The 17,417-nt window shown below is 39.4% G+C and overlaps 1 protein-coding gene across 7 annotated transcripts in view; it reads right to left on the bottom strand.

The window, feature by feature from the left end:
* The window catches only part of DPF3 (double PHD fingers 3), a 167,768-nt gene that overhangs the window by 51,455 nt on the left and 98,896 nt on the right, over positions 1-17,417 (bottom strand). For 5 of the 7 annotated variants that reach the window (XR_001331443.2, XM_014252104.2, XM_014252102.2 and 2 more), the window contains exons 5-8: positions 16,798-16,893; positions 15,725-15,763; positions 12,063-12,141; positions 2,476-2,613 (exon numbers count right to left, since the gene is read on the bottom strand). Coding sequence is in view for 6 of the 7 variants with exons in the window: in XM_014252104.2 (XP_014107579.2) it covers positions 2,476-2,613; positions 12,063-12,141; positions 15,725-15,763; positions 16,798-16,893 (352 nt within the window). In the remaining variant the exon portion in view is untranslated. The remainder of the gene's footprint in view (positions 1-2,475; positions 2,614-12,062; positions 12,142-15,724; positions 15,764-16,797; positions 16,894-17,417) is intronic. The other 2 variants (XM_014252105.2, XM_014252107.2) reach the window with 1 other exon arrangement.

Raw genomic sequence — 17,417 nt, 5'->3', positions numbered from 1 at the left:
AAAGGAAGGAAGTTCATGCTGCAGCTGCCCGCCTGAACTTTACTGACCTAGTGCTCACCTCCCACGGCACAACAAATTCCAAACGGCTGGTTTGATTTGCCTTCCCTTTTCTAAATCAGGCTGCTCATATCTCTGACACACTGCTCAGCAAATAACCAGATCCTACTCTACATCATATCTCTGGTCCTCCTGTTCAGTGGGTTGTGGATTAGCTGTTTGGATTAACATGCCTCTGCCTTCCCTCCCTCCCACCTGCCCCACCCCCCATGCAGAGAGGACTCTTGAAGCTCAAGACCTACAATGCTGCAGACCTGTCAAATCTAATTCATAACACATGCCTAGCAGTTCTGAGGGGAGAGGAAGGATCTGATGCTCTGGCTCCCCACCATCCCCCTGTACAAAGGGACCATTTAATGACTGCACATTAGCAATGTGGACAATTAGCATTCACATGGAAGATAAATGGCAGCATAAATTAAATATCGCCAAGTGGAAGAGCAAAGATGTAAGATCTGAGCTCAAGGCTGTAAACATACAAACAGGCAAAAAAGGAACAAACAGCCGCTGTGACAGCTTAACCATTTGGGACAGTTACCTTCCAGCATCTGGGACTTTCCCCAAGGCTGATCTGCACATTTGCACGGCTGTTGCCCATACCTCACTGGCTCCTGGCTGGTTACTCTTTCCACTCAGGAATCTGGGCATCAGAGAAGTTTACCCCAAAGGTTCTAAATTTCTGCCTGCTTGTGGATCTGCACAACAGCAGCTTCCCTTTGCCACATGCTCTGGGGAAAAACAAGCCCAAGCAGCTCTCATGCTATTTCCCATAGTGTAGAACACACTTTTTTTACCATGGGCCAAAGTCAGCTGCTCCTAACCTTACCATAGGTTTTCTAGCTCTTCTTGATAACTTCCATAATTTCCTAACCCCAGAGACACAAGGACTGAAATCTCTTCTGATATCAAATCTATGTCAAGCTGAATTCAGGGCATGGGACACTACCCTTCTTTCTTTGGGCATCTATTACAAGACCATTATCAATATTAATTCAATACAGATTTGCAATATTCCACTTAGGTATGCAACTATTACTGGCTACTGCAGACTCAGGAAAAAAAACAACCAACCAACCAAAAAGCCCCCAAAGCTGATGAAAATGTTAAGTAAACAAAAGCTACTGGCTGAACAGTGACATTCCCCTGCCTGCCCAAGTAGTCAGTCTTAGTGCATTGACAGCTCAAGTTTATCAACAGCTGGAGAAGTCAAAATTACTCTTGCTGTGAATCTACAAAACATGTGAATAACTAAAAGGTAGAGCATAAAAGTGACAGGAACATAAAGCTTGCCAAATGGGATCACACTAAACAGTCCTTCAAGCTCAGACAGTGGCTAGTAGCAGATGCTTGGGAGGAAGGAAACCCCCTCCCACACCTCCCTGGGGACAATTATCAATTATACTGCTTAGAAAGACAATGTTTTCCTACTTCCATATTTCTTGCAGTTCTTAAGGTATTAGAAAGCGTTTTTCTGCATATTTTTCCCAATAAGAATTTTATTGCTTTATTACTTTGAACTAAAATAACACATATCACATGCTGATCCAAAAGAACTTGTTGAAAGTGAACAGAGCTATCTACGCAAATCCCAAGGTCACACAGTACTGCACTCTGGAAAAACTGAGAAACAGGGAATTAGGGACTTGCAAAAATCAGTAATAGAACAAGTCTCAATTAGACAATTAAGTCTCCTTAATTTCTTGTTCTGTGCCTAAGGAGGATAGAAGAGACAGTCAGATAGGGTGATGGACCTTATGCTCACACTGAGCATATGTGATTCATCACATAAAAATTTGGACCACTTAGATTTCTTTCAGCGCTGTACCAGTGTGGGAAATTGAGGCACATTTTCCCTTCATGTTCCAGTTCTCCTCCTTGCAGATCAGTACTGATGTGTTTTCATAGCTTTTGCCAAACTGTAACTAAGAAGCAGTTTTGGCAAAGTTGAGGGTAAGCTGTTTGTGCAGCAGGTGAAGGTGTAAGGGAGAAAGGTGCTGTTATTTTCATACTGAAAAACTGAGACATTGATAAATATCTTTTATTTAAAGGCAAAATAAAGGCAGCCCCCTGAAACTACTGGATGTGTATTTCTTTGACATCCTTACTAAGAGCCACTGGGAGGCTGCTTGATGATGGGCAGGTTGGGCATCTCTTCTCTTCCCCCCTTTCCTTGCCACCTCCTCCCCACAGGAGCAGTAATGGAAAAGTGACTTGCTGCAGAGATAATGCTGGGTTTGAAATGAATTTCTGACTAGCTGAGCCAGCACCCGTGTGAGCTGTGGCTGATTAGCTCCAAGCATCCAGGTCCCAATCACTCACAATTGAGCCAGGCAATAACACAAGCCTCCCCAAGGCAAAGACAGGATGGAGGCAACACCCCTGAAAAGATCTCAAAGGCAAAGGGAAAATCCTACTCACGTTTGTGGTTCTCATTTCGGTGGACAGGGGAAGAGCGGGTCTCCTGCTCGCGGGCTTCATCACCCTCTTCGCTGGCAAGGTGGGTGTGAGCATAGTGGTAGCTCAGCCCAGGCCTGTTCTTGTAACGCTTGCCACAGACTAGATGGAAAGGAGATATAAGGGAGGGGGAGACAGAATAGAAACATCAGTGTGATCTACAACCACAGCAGCATCCTCTCCAATAATGCTCCCTTTTCCCCTGAGAATGGCACCATGTACTCCATGTGCCTGCCCAAAACTCTTCCAGTGGGCACTGGTGGAAGGTGACAGAAGGCAGCCCTGCAGCTGCAGGTCCCCAGACAAGCTTTCTTCCCACCACGCTGCCAGCAGTCCTTCCCACAGGCCTAGGCAAATGCACATTCAGTCCCTGCAGATCACAGAGCCCTAATCCTCTCTGCTAAGATTACTAACAAGACTGCACATAAAATTAAATGAAATGCCAGTTCCAGTGGTGATGCTGCACAAAGCACAGCAATGGGAACAAGACTGAGAAGAAAGGATATTATTTTCTTCATTACTGATCTCTGAAAAAAGGAAACAGCTGGGATTTTTTTTTAAAGACTTTCTCTAAAAGGTTAATAAATAGCTTTATTCACAGATTCCCAATTAAGACAAGGAGATGGAAATAATCCACAGTTTCTTGCTAAAAAACACGTGGTATCAATACTTATTTGCCCAGGTAAACTTCATATTCGGCATCCAAATAAACAATATAATGTGTGACAGAGAATCCTGCTTCTGAACTTTCATTTATTTTAGGATTAAGTCAACAGATATTACGGACAGAATCAAGCAACCCAGGGTGATGAAAGGTCTACATTTTCACAGGGAACTTACAGCAAGGGCAGGCAACATTTTAAGATTCATTACATATAAATTGATTTTCTATAAAGTTTTTAATTCACATTATCATCTCAAAAATTTATCACTTTTCATTTTCAAAGCATTCTCTGAATGTTCATTTTCTTTTATACAGCTATTCTGTCTACCAAATACAAATATTGCCAGTTTAAAAGATTAGAAAACAAAGACAAAAAGTTTAGTGCTCTTCTTGCAAGTTTTTACTCCCAGAGACATTTTCAGGCACTTTATTACCTTGATTAACCTCAAGGATTTCACACAGGAATAAATGTCATGTCCAGCAGTCTGTCCTGCATAGCTTAGAAGGCCAAAGGAAATGGTGCCAGAAGGGAGAACAGAATCCTGTTTTTATAACCCCCTGAAAAGGATCTCCAAGGGGTAAATGTCCATCCACTCCTAAAAACTTAAGTTGGCTCCAATATGTATCCTTTAACATATATAGATACTTACTTCCCATTCTCCAGACACCTGAGTCTGGGAATGTCAAAGACTCCACAGATAAATTTTTAAAAAAAATTTAAAAAAACAAAAACAACAAAAAGCCATGACAAATCCTCTCATCCCATTTATTCATTTATATATAAATAAAACTTAAAATTTTATACCTTTCTGCTTCTACTCAGAAAACAACTGATGTTCCACCTTTTGGAACAGATTACAGAAAATTTTAAATAAAAGCCTATTACAATAATATATTTCATTCTTAATCTCTTCTAACTGATTTAAAAACTCCCTCAAGGAAAATGCATTTCTTTATTAGAAACATGTAAAACAAGCTCATGATACGTATGAGTGATCTGGAATATTAGATATTTTATCCCAGTTTTCTTCATTGTGCAAGGTGATGATCACAGAGTCATCATAACAGGACAGAAGTTTCTTTGAAGTGCAGTATGTCTTGTCCTCAGTCACAGATTTTTTAAGTCTTTGCATGGCCTTGATTTAGAAATGAGACCTCATGCAGGAGGGAAGGGGGAATATTGAGAGAAATAAAATACTCATATAGATATGCACACCATTCTTTGAAGCATCTTCCTTCATTTTTCCTATGTAAACCTAACTCCATTGCCAGACATTTTGAAGAGCTAGACTGTTGTTAGATGCATACTCTCCACAAAACATCAGTCTCCCTTCTTCTAGTGCCATCCTTGTTTTCTTCCAGTGCATTCTGGAGAGGGAAACTACTTATCTTTCTCTGTGGTCCTGCAGGGCAAAGGACAAGCAGTGGAACAGATGCTGAACAGAAGTCAAAACAACAAGATATCTGCAGTTCTGTGTGACTTTCCCCATGTTTTGAATAGTGGAAAAGCATAACACTTAAGTAAACATCAACCCAAAGAAAGCCCGCTGCTTAAATTGTTTCAGAATGGTAACCTCCTCTAATTACATAAATGTTGCAGCATTTCTTAGAATGGAGAAAGAGATTTACATTTCTAGCAGATTGACCATCTGCTAGATAAGCTGGATTGGCTCGTGAAGTATCCTACTCTATCCCACTTACTTTTATGCATTTGAAGAAGAACGTTAAAAAAGTAATTCTATTGCTATGAATTACCAATACTGCTCAAAGACTTCTGTCAAATTATTTCCAGAACACTATCAGGTGATCAATGCACAAAAAGAAACTTGCATTCCCTGCAGCAAGTCCCAAAACTATGGTGTTTACTCCATTCCTTACAGGGTCCTGCAGGGATTTTAGCTATGGAATTAAGGATGACACAGGAAGTCAAATGGGTTTCCAGACTCATCCTTCTTCAGCAAAACAGTATCAGCTCATCAGGAAAAAGCAAGTATCAGTATAAGCTGAGGTAGTAGTAATTCTGCAGCTGAGTCCTTTCCATTGTGAGGACTTCCAGGTGGCCTTCAAGGGTGACAGTAGTCTCAGATATGCCTTGTGAGAATTTGATTTGGAGGGCTTTATAATCAGAACTGTGGCAGATGAGTTTGGTTTACATTGTCCTACCAGATCATTTGTAGGACCAAATATTTGCAGTTCCAGCAGTCTTTATTCTTGGTGTCTAGATTTTTCCATTCTTCAAATTCACTTTGTGTCATGAAAAGAGTCTGAAGCAATGCCATGAATTGAAACTGGAGAGATTTCATGTTCCTCAAACAAATTAGACTTTTGCAGGGAGGAAAGGGTCATGATATTAGTCAGGCAAAAGAACCATTGGCTTCCGTGAGACTTTGCTAGAATGAAAGCTAAGTCAGAACTTCATGGTTTCTCCAACAGATTGAATCTTCCTGAATTCACCCTAATCTCTTATTTTCCAGGTAAGAGCACGTTTTATTAATCTACCATATCACTGTGCTAAGAAGTAGTTTCTATAAAAGGGTGATCATTAATAAACAGTTCTTATATAACTCTTCCCACTGCAGACTGGCTTTTCAAACATTAATTAATCTTCCTCCACATTCCTGAGTGGGAAATACTATTCTCATTTCAGTTCTGAAAAAAGAGAACCGCAGAGGGGCTGAGTTGCCCACACAGTGATCTTTTTTCATTAGCAGGACTTGAATCCAGCATCCCCACCAGTGCTTACACCACATCTTTCTCATTCTTAGAGCTGACAAAAGCATAGTGAGAACTGGTTCTCCCAGTCTGAAATGCATGCTGTTGATTACTTTTTAACACTATGCAGCTCACACATAGCAAGTGAGAGTGTGCCTTTCATAAATTTTGTCCAGTGGCCTTCCTTTCAGCAGCTTTGACTTTTTATCTTCAATTTTCCTTGCTGGATGGGCTCATCATCCTTGCATGTGGTAGATTTCAGCCTGAATCTCAGCACTGGGAAGTGGACTTGATCTTTAATTAGGTAGCCAAGCTCAATAAAAACAGTGGGAGTTTGTAGAACGTAAACCACTCCAATTCCTCCTGCATTCAAAGGATATATTTTTGCTGTGACCTGATGTGAATGCTGCCTTAGGAACAAGCTGGGTAAGTAAGCAGAAATACAGCAGTGCAGACCAAATGTCACAAATGGGGAAGAGGGAGAGATTTTTTTATGAGGCCACCAGACAGTCTCCTATGATGAACCTTACTTTCCTTCAAATTTGAAGACCGATATGAAGATGTTACACAACTGCATTACAGGGGGGGAAACAGTATAATTGCAAGCATTGAGTGTTTCATAAAAGAGAGCTCTCTTCTAAGTTCTGGGCTGTAGCACCTTGCAATTCTTTGGATAAGCAAATTCTCACTCTGCTTTTACTTCTCAATGAGTAAAATTAATTTAAAATATTTTCCTGTTAAAAGAGGGATTTGAAATGTATGACTTAAAAGACTTCCTCCTCAAATATCTAATGGCTGTGTTGCTGTCATTTTGAAATAGTTACACATTTGGTCCTTGGCAGCCTGTGAGCTGTGTTCCAGCCAGCTCTCCACATACATTTTGCACAATCTGTCACCAGTATGAGACAGAAGGAAACAATCCATGTTTTTAGTGGAAACGGGAAACTGGAGGAATACATGCTGATTTTTTTTTTCTTTTTGGTCACTGAATTTTGGCCTCCTCATTGTCTTTCTTTGCTTTTCTCTGTTGCCTCCAGTTCTTTCTTCTCACTGTGCTGTGTCAAATACTAAATTTTGAGTTAACTTTTGGCAGGAAGTTATTCCTCAAAGTTGGCTTCCTGTCCTACCATTCACTCAAAAAAAAACCAACCAACAAACCTGTCCTTGTTTGGCACTGATTTGGTAATATAGTCTCCCCTGTTACAGTTGTATACAGACTGGCACATCTAGAGATCTCCAACATTAACAGTGCATTTTTGACCTCCACTGATAGAAGGACATTACATTCATCCGTCTTTGATCAGTACTTCACACTATACACCTGTAGTATGAGAGCAGATATTTAGTAACCCATTCCATAGGGAGTTTTCTGCAGGTAGAATAGGGAGGTCAGTAGTCCTTGTTTCAGTGCCCCCAGAGGACAAGTCCCAGAATCTACCTGCTGTATTAAAATCACAATAACTTTGACCCCCAGTGCAAAACATGCAGAGCTCAACAATACAGCTGTGCACATTTCAATAAATGGGTTGCTAGCCAGGGCAAAGGTGCAAACAACTATCCTACATGAGTAGAAAATGTTCAACTGCCAGAGTCAACTCTGTTCCCCTCTTACCATGTGTTCTATTCCATGTCTGTTATTCTGTATTTAAAAAAATACATAAATTTAAATGTCCTTACCTATCTAATCTTGTCTTTTCTACCAATAATGTAGTCAATGGATGCCAAGAATAGCAGCTATGGTGTGAGAGTTGTTTGTCGAGTTCATCTGAACAAGCATCTTATTCTAGATCTTACTCCTTATCTACTTAGGAATTCACTATAAAGGATAATACCAGGCGGTGATTACTAAATAACTTGTTAGGTCAGCCATCCCTGTGCCTCTTGTGGATATATAACAGAGCAAGTTGCATAAATCCAGTTTCTAAAAGTAATTGTACATACATGTAAATCTATCAACCACTCATCTTCAAAAATGCTTTTGTCCTCAGAACAGCACATTTAACTTCGTTCTGGCTACTAGTATTTTAAAAAGGCCTTTTGGAGTTTTTCCAAGTGAAATAAGCTTAGTAAAAGACCTGAAGAAAATACAGCTGAAAGAAGTCCCAGTAACTGTTTACAGACACAGAAGACATTGTTTTCCCTTAGGAACAGTGCAAGGACTGCTAGTCTTGGACTTCAGCAGAGAAAATGTAGGTTAAGTAACTAGAGAAACCTTAGAATTAAGTTCCTGATGAAAGAATCAGCTTCTACAAAATACTGCAAGGTCAGTGTCTCTGGGTACATAAAATGTTGCATTAGTCACTGATCCATCAGAGATTCTAGGAAGGTTTCAGTCAATGCTCATTTTGCACAAGGAATGGGTCTGAATGTACAGCTCAGTCTCAGTTCTACAAAAAAATGTACAGTTCTACAAAAAAAAATGTGATACAACTATAAGTTGCTATGCTAAAATAGTTTATATGGGAATAAAACTAAAAGGAGATGAGGACATATGGGTAAAAGGGTTTTAGAGGTGGGCAAGGGAAATCTTCCATAGGTAGAGTAAAACAGAAAAAAAAGGTGGAATTATGTATATAGTCCCATGTCTCCATGGGAACTTGATGAAAGCATATAAGTGAGGAGGGGCAGCAGGAAAGTTAGTAACTTGGAGAGATTCAGCAAAGACTAACTTCTCTGGATAAAGGGAGTAGACTTTGGAGTCATGGAACTCAAGCACTACAACTGATTGCAACTTTTAAACCAGAATACAAGTTTCTAGATAAAACTTCAGAGAGGGTTGTTCTTTTTAAAAAATAGTAAGTAATATATAATAAACACTATTAAAATAGTAGAAGACTATTTAAGAAGACTGCTCAGTAGAAATAATGGTTCCCCAGCTGAATATGACAGTGACATAACATCAGTTTTCATGAAACATGTAGGCATTCATTCATTCATTCATTCACTCTGTACCTCCTTTAAAAATCACCTGTTCTGTATATCATGAAGTAGTTTACCTCATACTTGCTTGACATCAGAGGCTTGGCTTTGCCTTGCTTTTCAAGCCCTACTTTCCACTCTCTTTAAGGCACCTGCTGCTTCTCCTAGCCAGTTGCTTAAGGTACATTTGTGACTGCTTTCATACAGCTGCTGGGCCATTTGGCTACATTATCATTTGCAGTCTCCTATCTCCCACCAGGCTTCCCTGCCACTGTTGTTATTTAAGCTATTCCAAGGGAGCTCAAGGCACAGCACTATCCAGTGCAACTGGTTGAAAATCTGACCACCTAGTTTTCTACTTGGTGATGTGATGAAACAATGCATTTCATGATTATCCTAGTAATTTTATTGATGCTTCGGTCAAACATTTTATTCTGAACTTCTACTACAGTATATGCTCAATAAAACCAGATTAAGTATTTCAGAATATTTCATTCCACAAAGCAGACATCCAACCACCTCTTCCTAAAAACACAGGAGGACAAAATATTTTGAGCTTTGAAAACCTTTACCACATTTACATTTCCAGTCAGTTTTAATGTTGGGACCAAGCTTAATACTGGTGTATGTCTGAATGCCTCTTAGAGAAAAAGGCAGGTCTTTTCAGAGATAGCATTTTTATTTTCCAACACAAGGGGCCGTGCCAGCTGGGCATCACTCTTGCATCATCTTACTGACACACAGCCTAGTTTTTTTTCCAAAAACCTTTTTATAACTGATGAAATCTATTGATAAATTCTTGTTTCCCATAAATATGAATGTGTAAATATGATAAAAGAGCAAAGTAGTTTTTGACTATAAATAATTTTTTGTGCCCATGCAGTTTTATAAGAAAATTAATTTGGTTTAACTGTGTTTATGCGTTCTTCTCTATGGTCATTTTCAAAACTCAAATATCGGAATACTTGCAGAAAAAGCAACCAGGAGGCAAATTAAATAAACTACAGAAAAAGCAAACTGTTGGCCCATTAAGCTAATTATTTATACCAATAATGTGGTTGAAAGAATAATGCTTTCCTAAACAGGAAATACATACACCGTGTTTTACCTGTACGTTTCCATGTAAAACAAACCTATCCGCCCAAAACATCTGCACAAGGAGTACTGCAAACCAATTTCTAACCTACCAAAATTAGATTGAGTTTTATCTATAAAAATATTCATCAAGTAATTTCAAAGAAAAAAATTAGCCCAAGAAATCCACCCAAGCAGGATAATAAGCCAATTACTCATAATTAATTGTATGTCATGTTTGTATAGAAATTTAACAAGGGCAGGATATACTTCAGGATGATGACATTACAACTGGGACAGTTCTTCTTCCCTTCTGCTCTAAACTCAGGTAAAAGAGTTCTGTTGTCATATAACCCTTTTATCAGGTGTCTACAATGGAAAAGGAAAAGTCACTGTGCAAAGTCTGGAGTCTGAAACTCCTTATGACTCACCTGTAAGTTTCCTAAAAGTGAAAAGCATCAGCCAAATGAAATAGGAAAGTTTATATTTCCAAAACCAAAGACGAAATTTATGCTCCAAAATGTAAGACAAGGCAAAATTCCATCAATACAACGATGTATGAGATCCTTGACTTCAGGCTGGATTTCTGCTGCCTGCTTTGATATCTTCAATGTTTAATCTATTCTGTGCAAATCACAGCTATGCATGTTGTGGGTTCTTGGTAAAATCCAAAAGCAGTGCAAGATCAGACAATAAGGAGTCATTACATTCAAAATGACTACCACTGACAAGTGTCCTTGGATTTAGAAGGATGTTCCAGAAAAAAGATAAAGAATGATATGCATGTACCAGTAAAAGAAACCTGTAGATTTCAGCAAGATACATCTTGGGCACTCATAGAAGTCTTAGAAGACACATTTTAGTTCTTCCAGTGCACTAGGATGGCTATTTAACTGCAGCATAAGTCTTCTGACTCTTCATAACTTAAAGGGCTCTTCCTTCTTGACCATTTTTTTGTCACATGTCATGTCCCATTCATATGCAAGTCTTTCCGTTTCTGGGCACGTACAGTCACCTGGTCTCACCAGACAAGAATATGATTTTGACACATGGAATATAGTTCTTATTCACCATGCATGCTCCTTATTTCCTCATGTTTTCAAAAATCAGCAGAAAATACCCCCATAGATTGACATAGGAAGGGTTATTCTTCTAAGGTCTATAACGTTGCAAGATAGGAAAATAATAGAAAAGGGAGTTCTAGTTGTCCTCAAAACCACCTGTTTTGGATCACAGAAGTGAAGATCTGCTATTCTCCTACTTCCATTAGCTTTTTTTAGGTTATTGTCTTACAGGCTAGAAGGTACCTGGTAGGACAAATTACAATTGTATGTACATTCTAGAGTAAGACTTAAAGATGGGATGCCTCAAAAATAATCAGGGAAGATAAGTGCCCTTCACAGAAATGACATAGTGAAGCAAAAAAGAATATCAAAAGAAGAAGGAAGGCGTCAAGGACTAGACTGTAAAAAAACCCCAAACCATTTTGTAACAAATATTGGACTCTTCACTCATACTAGGACTCTGGTACCCTCCTTCAGTGTTGATGCTCGGCTCTAGTATAATTTTTCTGTTCAGGCAATGCCTTGCTTCACCTGCAGTCCAACTGCAAGATGCCAAACAGCAGGGCTGTATTCAAAGGGAATATGTATCAAAACAAAGCATTTGAGATGTTATTTGTTTCTTAAAAGAGCTCAGCTTTTGATGATGCCACAAGTCTACTTTCTAGTGAGGGATAAGACCTTCAGAATTTAGCCCAGTGAGATTTTAAAAGGACCGAAGGGAAGAGAATCACCAAATATATCAAGAGACACAACAAGGGTGAAGTACCTTTATCGGAGATTTTTGAGTTATGCTTTTGTTTGTAACTATCTGAAACAGAGAAAGAAATAGAGGGTGAAACTTACATGGGGGAAAAGAAGACAAAAGGCAGAGAAGCCAGAAAAAGAGAAAGAGAAAGAAAATATAAGAGATGATTTATTAAAGGGCAAAGGAAAGTGGAGTCTTGCCGAGAACTTAATTTTATTTCCTTCATGCAAAAACACCAAGAGCATCAGCAGCAGGTGGCAAACATGCAAGTCAGAGAGCAGCAGAATATTTTGCTGTAATATATGAAGCCCTGAGTGCACTGAGCTGGTAGGACCAGGCTGGAAGCAGAATAAGCTGTCTAGTTGCTACTTACTGTCACAAACATAGGGCTTGTCATGATCATCCTGGGAGGCAGCATCATTCCGTCTCCTGCCACCTCCAGATCCCCGAGCCTGCAAGGACAAGAGGAATGTTAGAATTATTCCGTCACCCCTCAGGTCTCCTTGTGCCCCACACCCTCCTATGAAAGATATACAGTATAAACTAAAATCCTCTGCTTCCATACAGGTTTCTCAAAGTGGTCTTGACCCTTCATCTCCTAAGATGTGCACTATGTTAATGGGCCTTGTAATGCAATGGAGAACCTCTCCACAGACAGCTCAAACTGTTCATCCATAGCAGTCGGTCACTGCCAGCACATATTCAGTTGAGTATCATCACACATTCATTTCTGAAGATGTTCAAATACCTTGCTGAACTGAGTATGAATGAATGAATAGATGAACAGGTGTTGAAGGATATCTGCAAACATTAAATCAGCCAGAAAACAGGCCCCAAATAAAAGAGAGGTCAAATTATTTCCTTCAGTATTTTCAAAGGGCCATTGTTTGTGTTGTTATGTTTTGTTTTCTAGCTGAAAAGCAATGTTTTGAAATGGCCTTCTGGGACAAAGATACCATGGCTAATTATAAAAAGCAGTTTTGGTCAGTTAGTGGAAAAGATTAGATAATGTGGCTACTTGCAACAACAGAAATTACCCAGAAAGGTCTCTCTGCAGTTCTGTGTTCCTAAAATGAACCAAACTGGCAGATATAGAAACTGAAAAATTTTGTTTCTCCATCACAGACTGCTCTGTCTTGAGCTCCAGGGGTGAGACTGGAATTCAGCATTAAAACTACTTGGTCCTGACCCTTCTCAGCTGAGATGTCAACAAAGGAACAGCTCATATCTGTCCAATACTGGAGTTGTGATGTGGAACTGGGAACTGAGCCAAGGCCTTCAATTCTTTCATGTTCACTAATGTACAATCTGTAAATGACAATAGTTTTAGACTTGATCTTTGTTTGAGGAAGTGATCACAGGTGGATGACTAAATAGTCCTTTATTAATTCTGCTAGCTACTCTATTCTGGGAAATAAATGGAAGAATTGCTTCTGCTGCTCCTCTTATTAAACTGTTCATATTTGTCACTCTAGACAAGGCCATCTGAGTCAAATCCTGCTAGCCTTTGCATGTGAAAATAAGGAAGGGACAGAGCTTTGTTAGGTAAAGCTGAAGAAGGTGTAGAAATCCTGAGAATACTCGCACCCAGCCATAAAGGGGCTGTAGAAACTCCATCCATCTTCTATGAGCTTGGAACAGAACTAATACTATTAGAATTTTGTTCCACTGGATATCTAAAGAGAAGTAATAAGGAACAGTTTTACACTGGCCTGACAAAGTCTGTCAAAACGGGGATTTATAAAAACTTCACATGTTATTTCCCTGGGATTGCTCAGGTCGAACTCTTAACACAGTCCCAAAGGAAAGCCATGGATTTGCAGCTATCTGGATGGGGTAAATACTATTATGTATGACAAGGACAAATCTGCCTTCTGCAAAGACCTCTGTGCAGTCCAGCACACATGTGCAGAGCAAGATTTGTAAGGGTGAACTGAAAAGTGGTTTCACCCTAGAAATGGCCTCAGCAACAATTGTTTGGTGGAAGCTTCTTTACTGACCATATCACATAAAATCATCCTACTAGTCTGCACTATTTTCTCTCTGGCTGCCAGCTCTTTAAACCCCCTCTGGGCAATGAAATCAATCCCAGGCTAGTTCTTTTCTTCCCTCACTACTGCTAAATGTGCCGCAAACTGAATTTCAGTCCATGGTAGCTCGTCCACAACCCTCAACTCATCAGCGAGTCTTCACATAGACAAGTGATTGGCCCTTATAAATATTTCTGCTGGTACCCAGATTAGGATCTAATTTCCCTATCTCACCAGCTACATTGGCTTTTCAGAGCTATGAATAAGATGTTAAGTCTTACATTTGTCACTAGTCAGTAGCTCTGACTCTATTCATACACTGGGAACACACCTGTTGAGTTAGAAGGTAGTATTTTTACATAGGTACGTTTCAGAATATGATACTAATTTAAAGTTTATTGCTCAGAATTTTGCTAAACTTACAGCCAGCTGTTTCCTTTCAAACTGTCCTCTACAGAAATGCAGGGGCATAGCATTCATGGCATGACCACGTGTCAGATACACTTTTTCATGCAATGAACACAGAGGGGGGGATTTTTCAAGTCAATGACTTTCAATGGGACTTGGTTTCCTAAATGTGCTTGGTGCCTTTGTCCCACGGGATATCCAGCTGATGAGCAGACAATCTGTACAGGTGCAGCTGTGTACATCTCATATCTCCTTGCAACCTACCCTGCCCAGCTCCTACCACATTGCCCCTGTCCAGCAAAGACACTAAAAATCTCCTGAAAATCTATCTCTCCAGACTTCAGTGTCCTTCCTATGCTCCCTTGATTTCAGGGCTAGCCTTGAGGGGAAAGGAAACCAAGGAGCTGCCCCAGAGGCACTAAACTGAATGCCCCACACTTGCTGTCTGTGTTCCAGGCTGTTGAATTCAGTCATCCATGGCTGCCTTTATTCTCCTGACAGGATGCAGCAAAGACTACAAGACCTGACATGTGAGGCCTGGACCCATGGCCCAGCAGCCTGGAAGCAGCCCTGAAGCAGCCAGAGAGAGTAGCCAAAAGGACAGATGGAGAGTCCAGGATTAAAAATAAAATCATGCTGTAGGGAAAGGAAGGGGCATGTGCAATTTGGAAAGTCCAGAGCAGTAATTCCGTTGCATTAATCCTGCATTTATGCTGTTAGTCCTTCTCACTCCTCTGAATCCCCAAAGGTCACGCTCCACAGGATCCTGTTTCTTATGCATGTCCTTCTCCTCTTCTGCCCTCTAAAAATACCTTAACCAAGTTCTTCCCAGAGACAAAGAGCTGCCCAGGATTCATGTCCCCTAATTTTAAATCCTTAGCCTCAATTCCCTATAATGGTTCAGGCTAGAAAAGGGCTGCCTTTAGAAAACTGACAAAGCACTTGTGACCAGATGCAATTCAGGCTTATCAGTTTTCAACAGCTAGGTAACCTGGCCCTAATTTTGAAATACTAATTTCTACCACATTTTGCTTTGGTTATTGATGCCATCAAATAAAACTAAAAATTGCTTGAAGTATTTGGCATTATTCAAATTTCTCTTTTTTGCACTGAAAGAAGCCAGGGCACTAGCAGATCAGGAGTTAGTTCCAAGAAAAGAGCAAGCAACCCTGCTTCTCCTGTACCTAATAGGGGGCAAGTTCTAGGGCAGAAAATAAAACATAAATGTATACTTCAAAATGAATGGGACATCTAGTACCCTCCAACTCCTTTCCTAACAGTAACAGAGAAAAACTTCTGTAACATTTTCCTGATCAAGGAAGCAAAATCTTGCATGTAACACTAATTTCAGGACTTTATATAGGTCTGGGACATATGAATACACCAAATTTCCTTCTCCTGAGCAGTATATCTCTCTTAGATATTCATTCCCTTTCACTCACCCTGACCAGCATGTGCAGTTTACATGAAAGCAACTTATTAGAACAGAGTTGTTAGCCTGGAATATTAGTTGATTGCTACAGTCAAGCTTATGTGCATGTATTGATTCTATCTCCTGGTTTTGGTTACTGGTTCATACAAATTTTCTGAAACTTACATTTTTCTGGAAAATTTTTTTCCAGGTGGGGGTCTTTGGCTAAGAAAGAAAGAAAGAAAGAAACTGGTTCAGGTGATTTTGAGAATAAGGAAGGTGAAATATATACTTATCCAATTATTAAAGTGCTTTGATCTTATATTAAAGGACTTAAGCTCCAAAATAAAGAGGAGCAGAAAACTGAAACAACACAACAACCAAAGAAGAAACCAAAAGAGAGGGTCTGATGCATAAGTACATTGCAAGTATTCAATGTGGTTTCACGTCTCTTATTCAAAAGCTATTATATTCTGCTCATTTGGCCTAAAATGTGGCCCTTCTTGCTTGACTTCTATGAACACATCAAAAGGTACTTCTAGAGCTCCTGTGCCCCTGCAGCATCCACTGGAGCCAAAGAGAGATGAAAATGCTCAAATCTTCTGAGACTTGTGTTCACATTTATTTAGATGCCTAGGTCATGGGCCCACAATTGAAAACGTTGGTTCCAAGTTTAAAATGTTGGCCTCATTACTTAACTGGTACCCTGATGAATTGTGAAGACATCTTAGGTAAGAGAAGGGACACAGAGTCCCCTAAGGATAAAATATTGCCCTTTTTAAGCAAATGGAAGATTTGCCATGGGCTCAAGAGAGCCAGCGTCAGCCACAAAATGCTACCCTGGAGAAAGCTGCAAAACTTATTAACACAGTTCAAGTTACTTTTATTAATACTTTTTTGGCTGTCATGACTGAATTTGCTGCTTTTCTGTAATTAGTAGATGTTTTTTTAAGGAGCATTGTAATAGCAGGATGTCATCATAGTTATTACAGCTTACATTACAATTGTAAGTACAATACTAAAATAAATTTCCCCCAAATTCTTACTCTCAAAATAGTCCTTTTTTTTTCACAGCAATTCATAAAAATAAACTGAAAAAATATTAAAATCTATTACATATGACTGAAAATTACCTATAGTGTTATCACTATCATATATTCAAGGAAAAATACTTTGCATACATAATACACATAAGAAATATACACTAGAAAGCAGAGGTTTGCTTTCTTCCTTTCCATTCCAGTAAACTTTCCACTTACCCGTCCTCTAGGCCTGTTCTTTCGTTTTGGAATATCTTCTTCCAAGTCTTCTTCCTCGTTCACTTCATCTGCATTTTCATCATTTTCTAAAACCCTCTGTGATTGAACAATAAATAGGAATGGTTAGAAGGAAAAAGGACACATACAAGCAACTACTGCTTTTTACCACAGTGGCTGTGGGTTATTATCCTTGATATAAAGCCAAATCAGATCCCAGTACCCTTGCTTCCCTCTACCAAAGCGAAATTTGCACTCTTTTCCACTTTGAGATCTCTAGGGAATTCCTACTAAAAAAAATACTACTGATATCAGTCACCTATGGTAAAAAGGTTCCTAAGAGAAAATACTGGCATCACTGAGCACCAATGTTCCAAGACAACACAAATATTAGTATGCATAACTGCAGGCCCTGTCTGGGAATTTGTTTGCCTGGGTTTTTTATTTTCATTTGTTGCAATTTAAATTGTTTTGTTTTCTTCTAATGTTGAGAGTACACTTTAGGAATACAAAAGCAGTGGTTTTCTCCTTGGTAGCTCCCAATCTTCTTTCTTTAGCAAAAATAGAGAAAATTCCTCCATATATTCCAGAATGGATCTAGAAAGCCATGTTTTTCGGGGCTT

This window comes from Pseudopodoces humilis, chromosome 7 (assembly GCF_049639895.1).
Source record: "Pseudopodoces humilis isolate 2021_Gansu_Grassland_sample_001 chromosome 7, ASM4963989v1, whole genome shotgun sequence".
Lineage (NCBI taxonomy): Eukaryota > Metazoa > Chordata > Aves > Passeriformes > Paridae > Pseudopodoces > Pseudopodoces humilis.
Note: the sequence above shows the minus strand (reverse complement) of the source record. Positions and strands in the feature narration are given on the sequence as shown.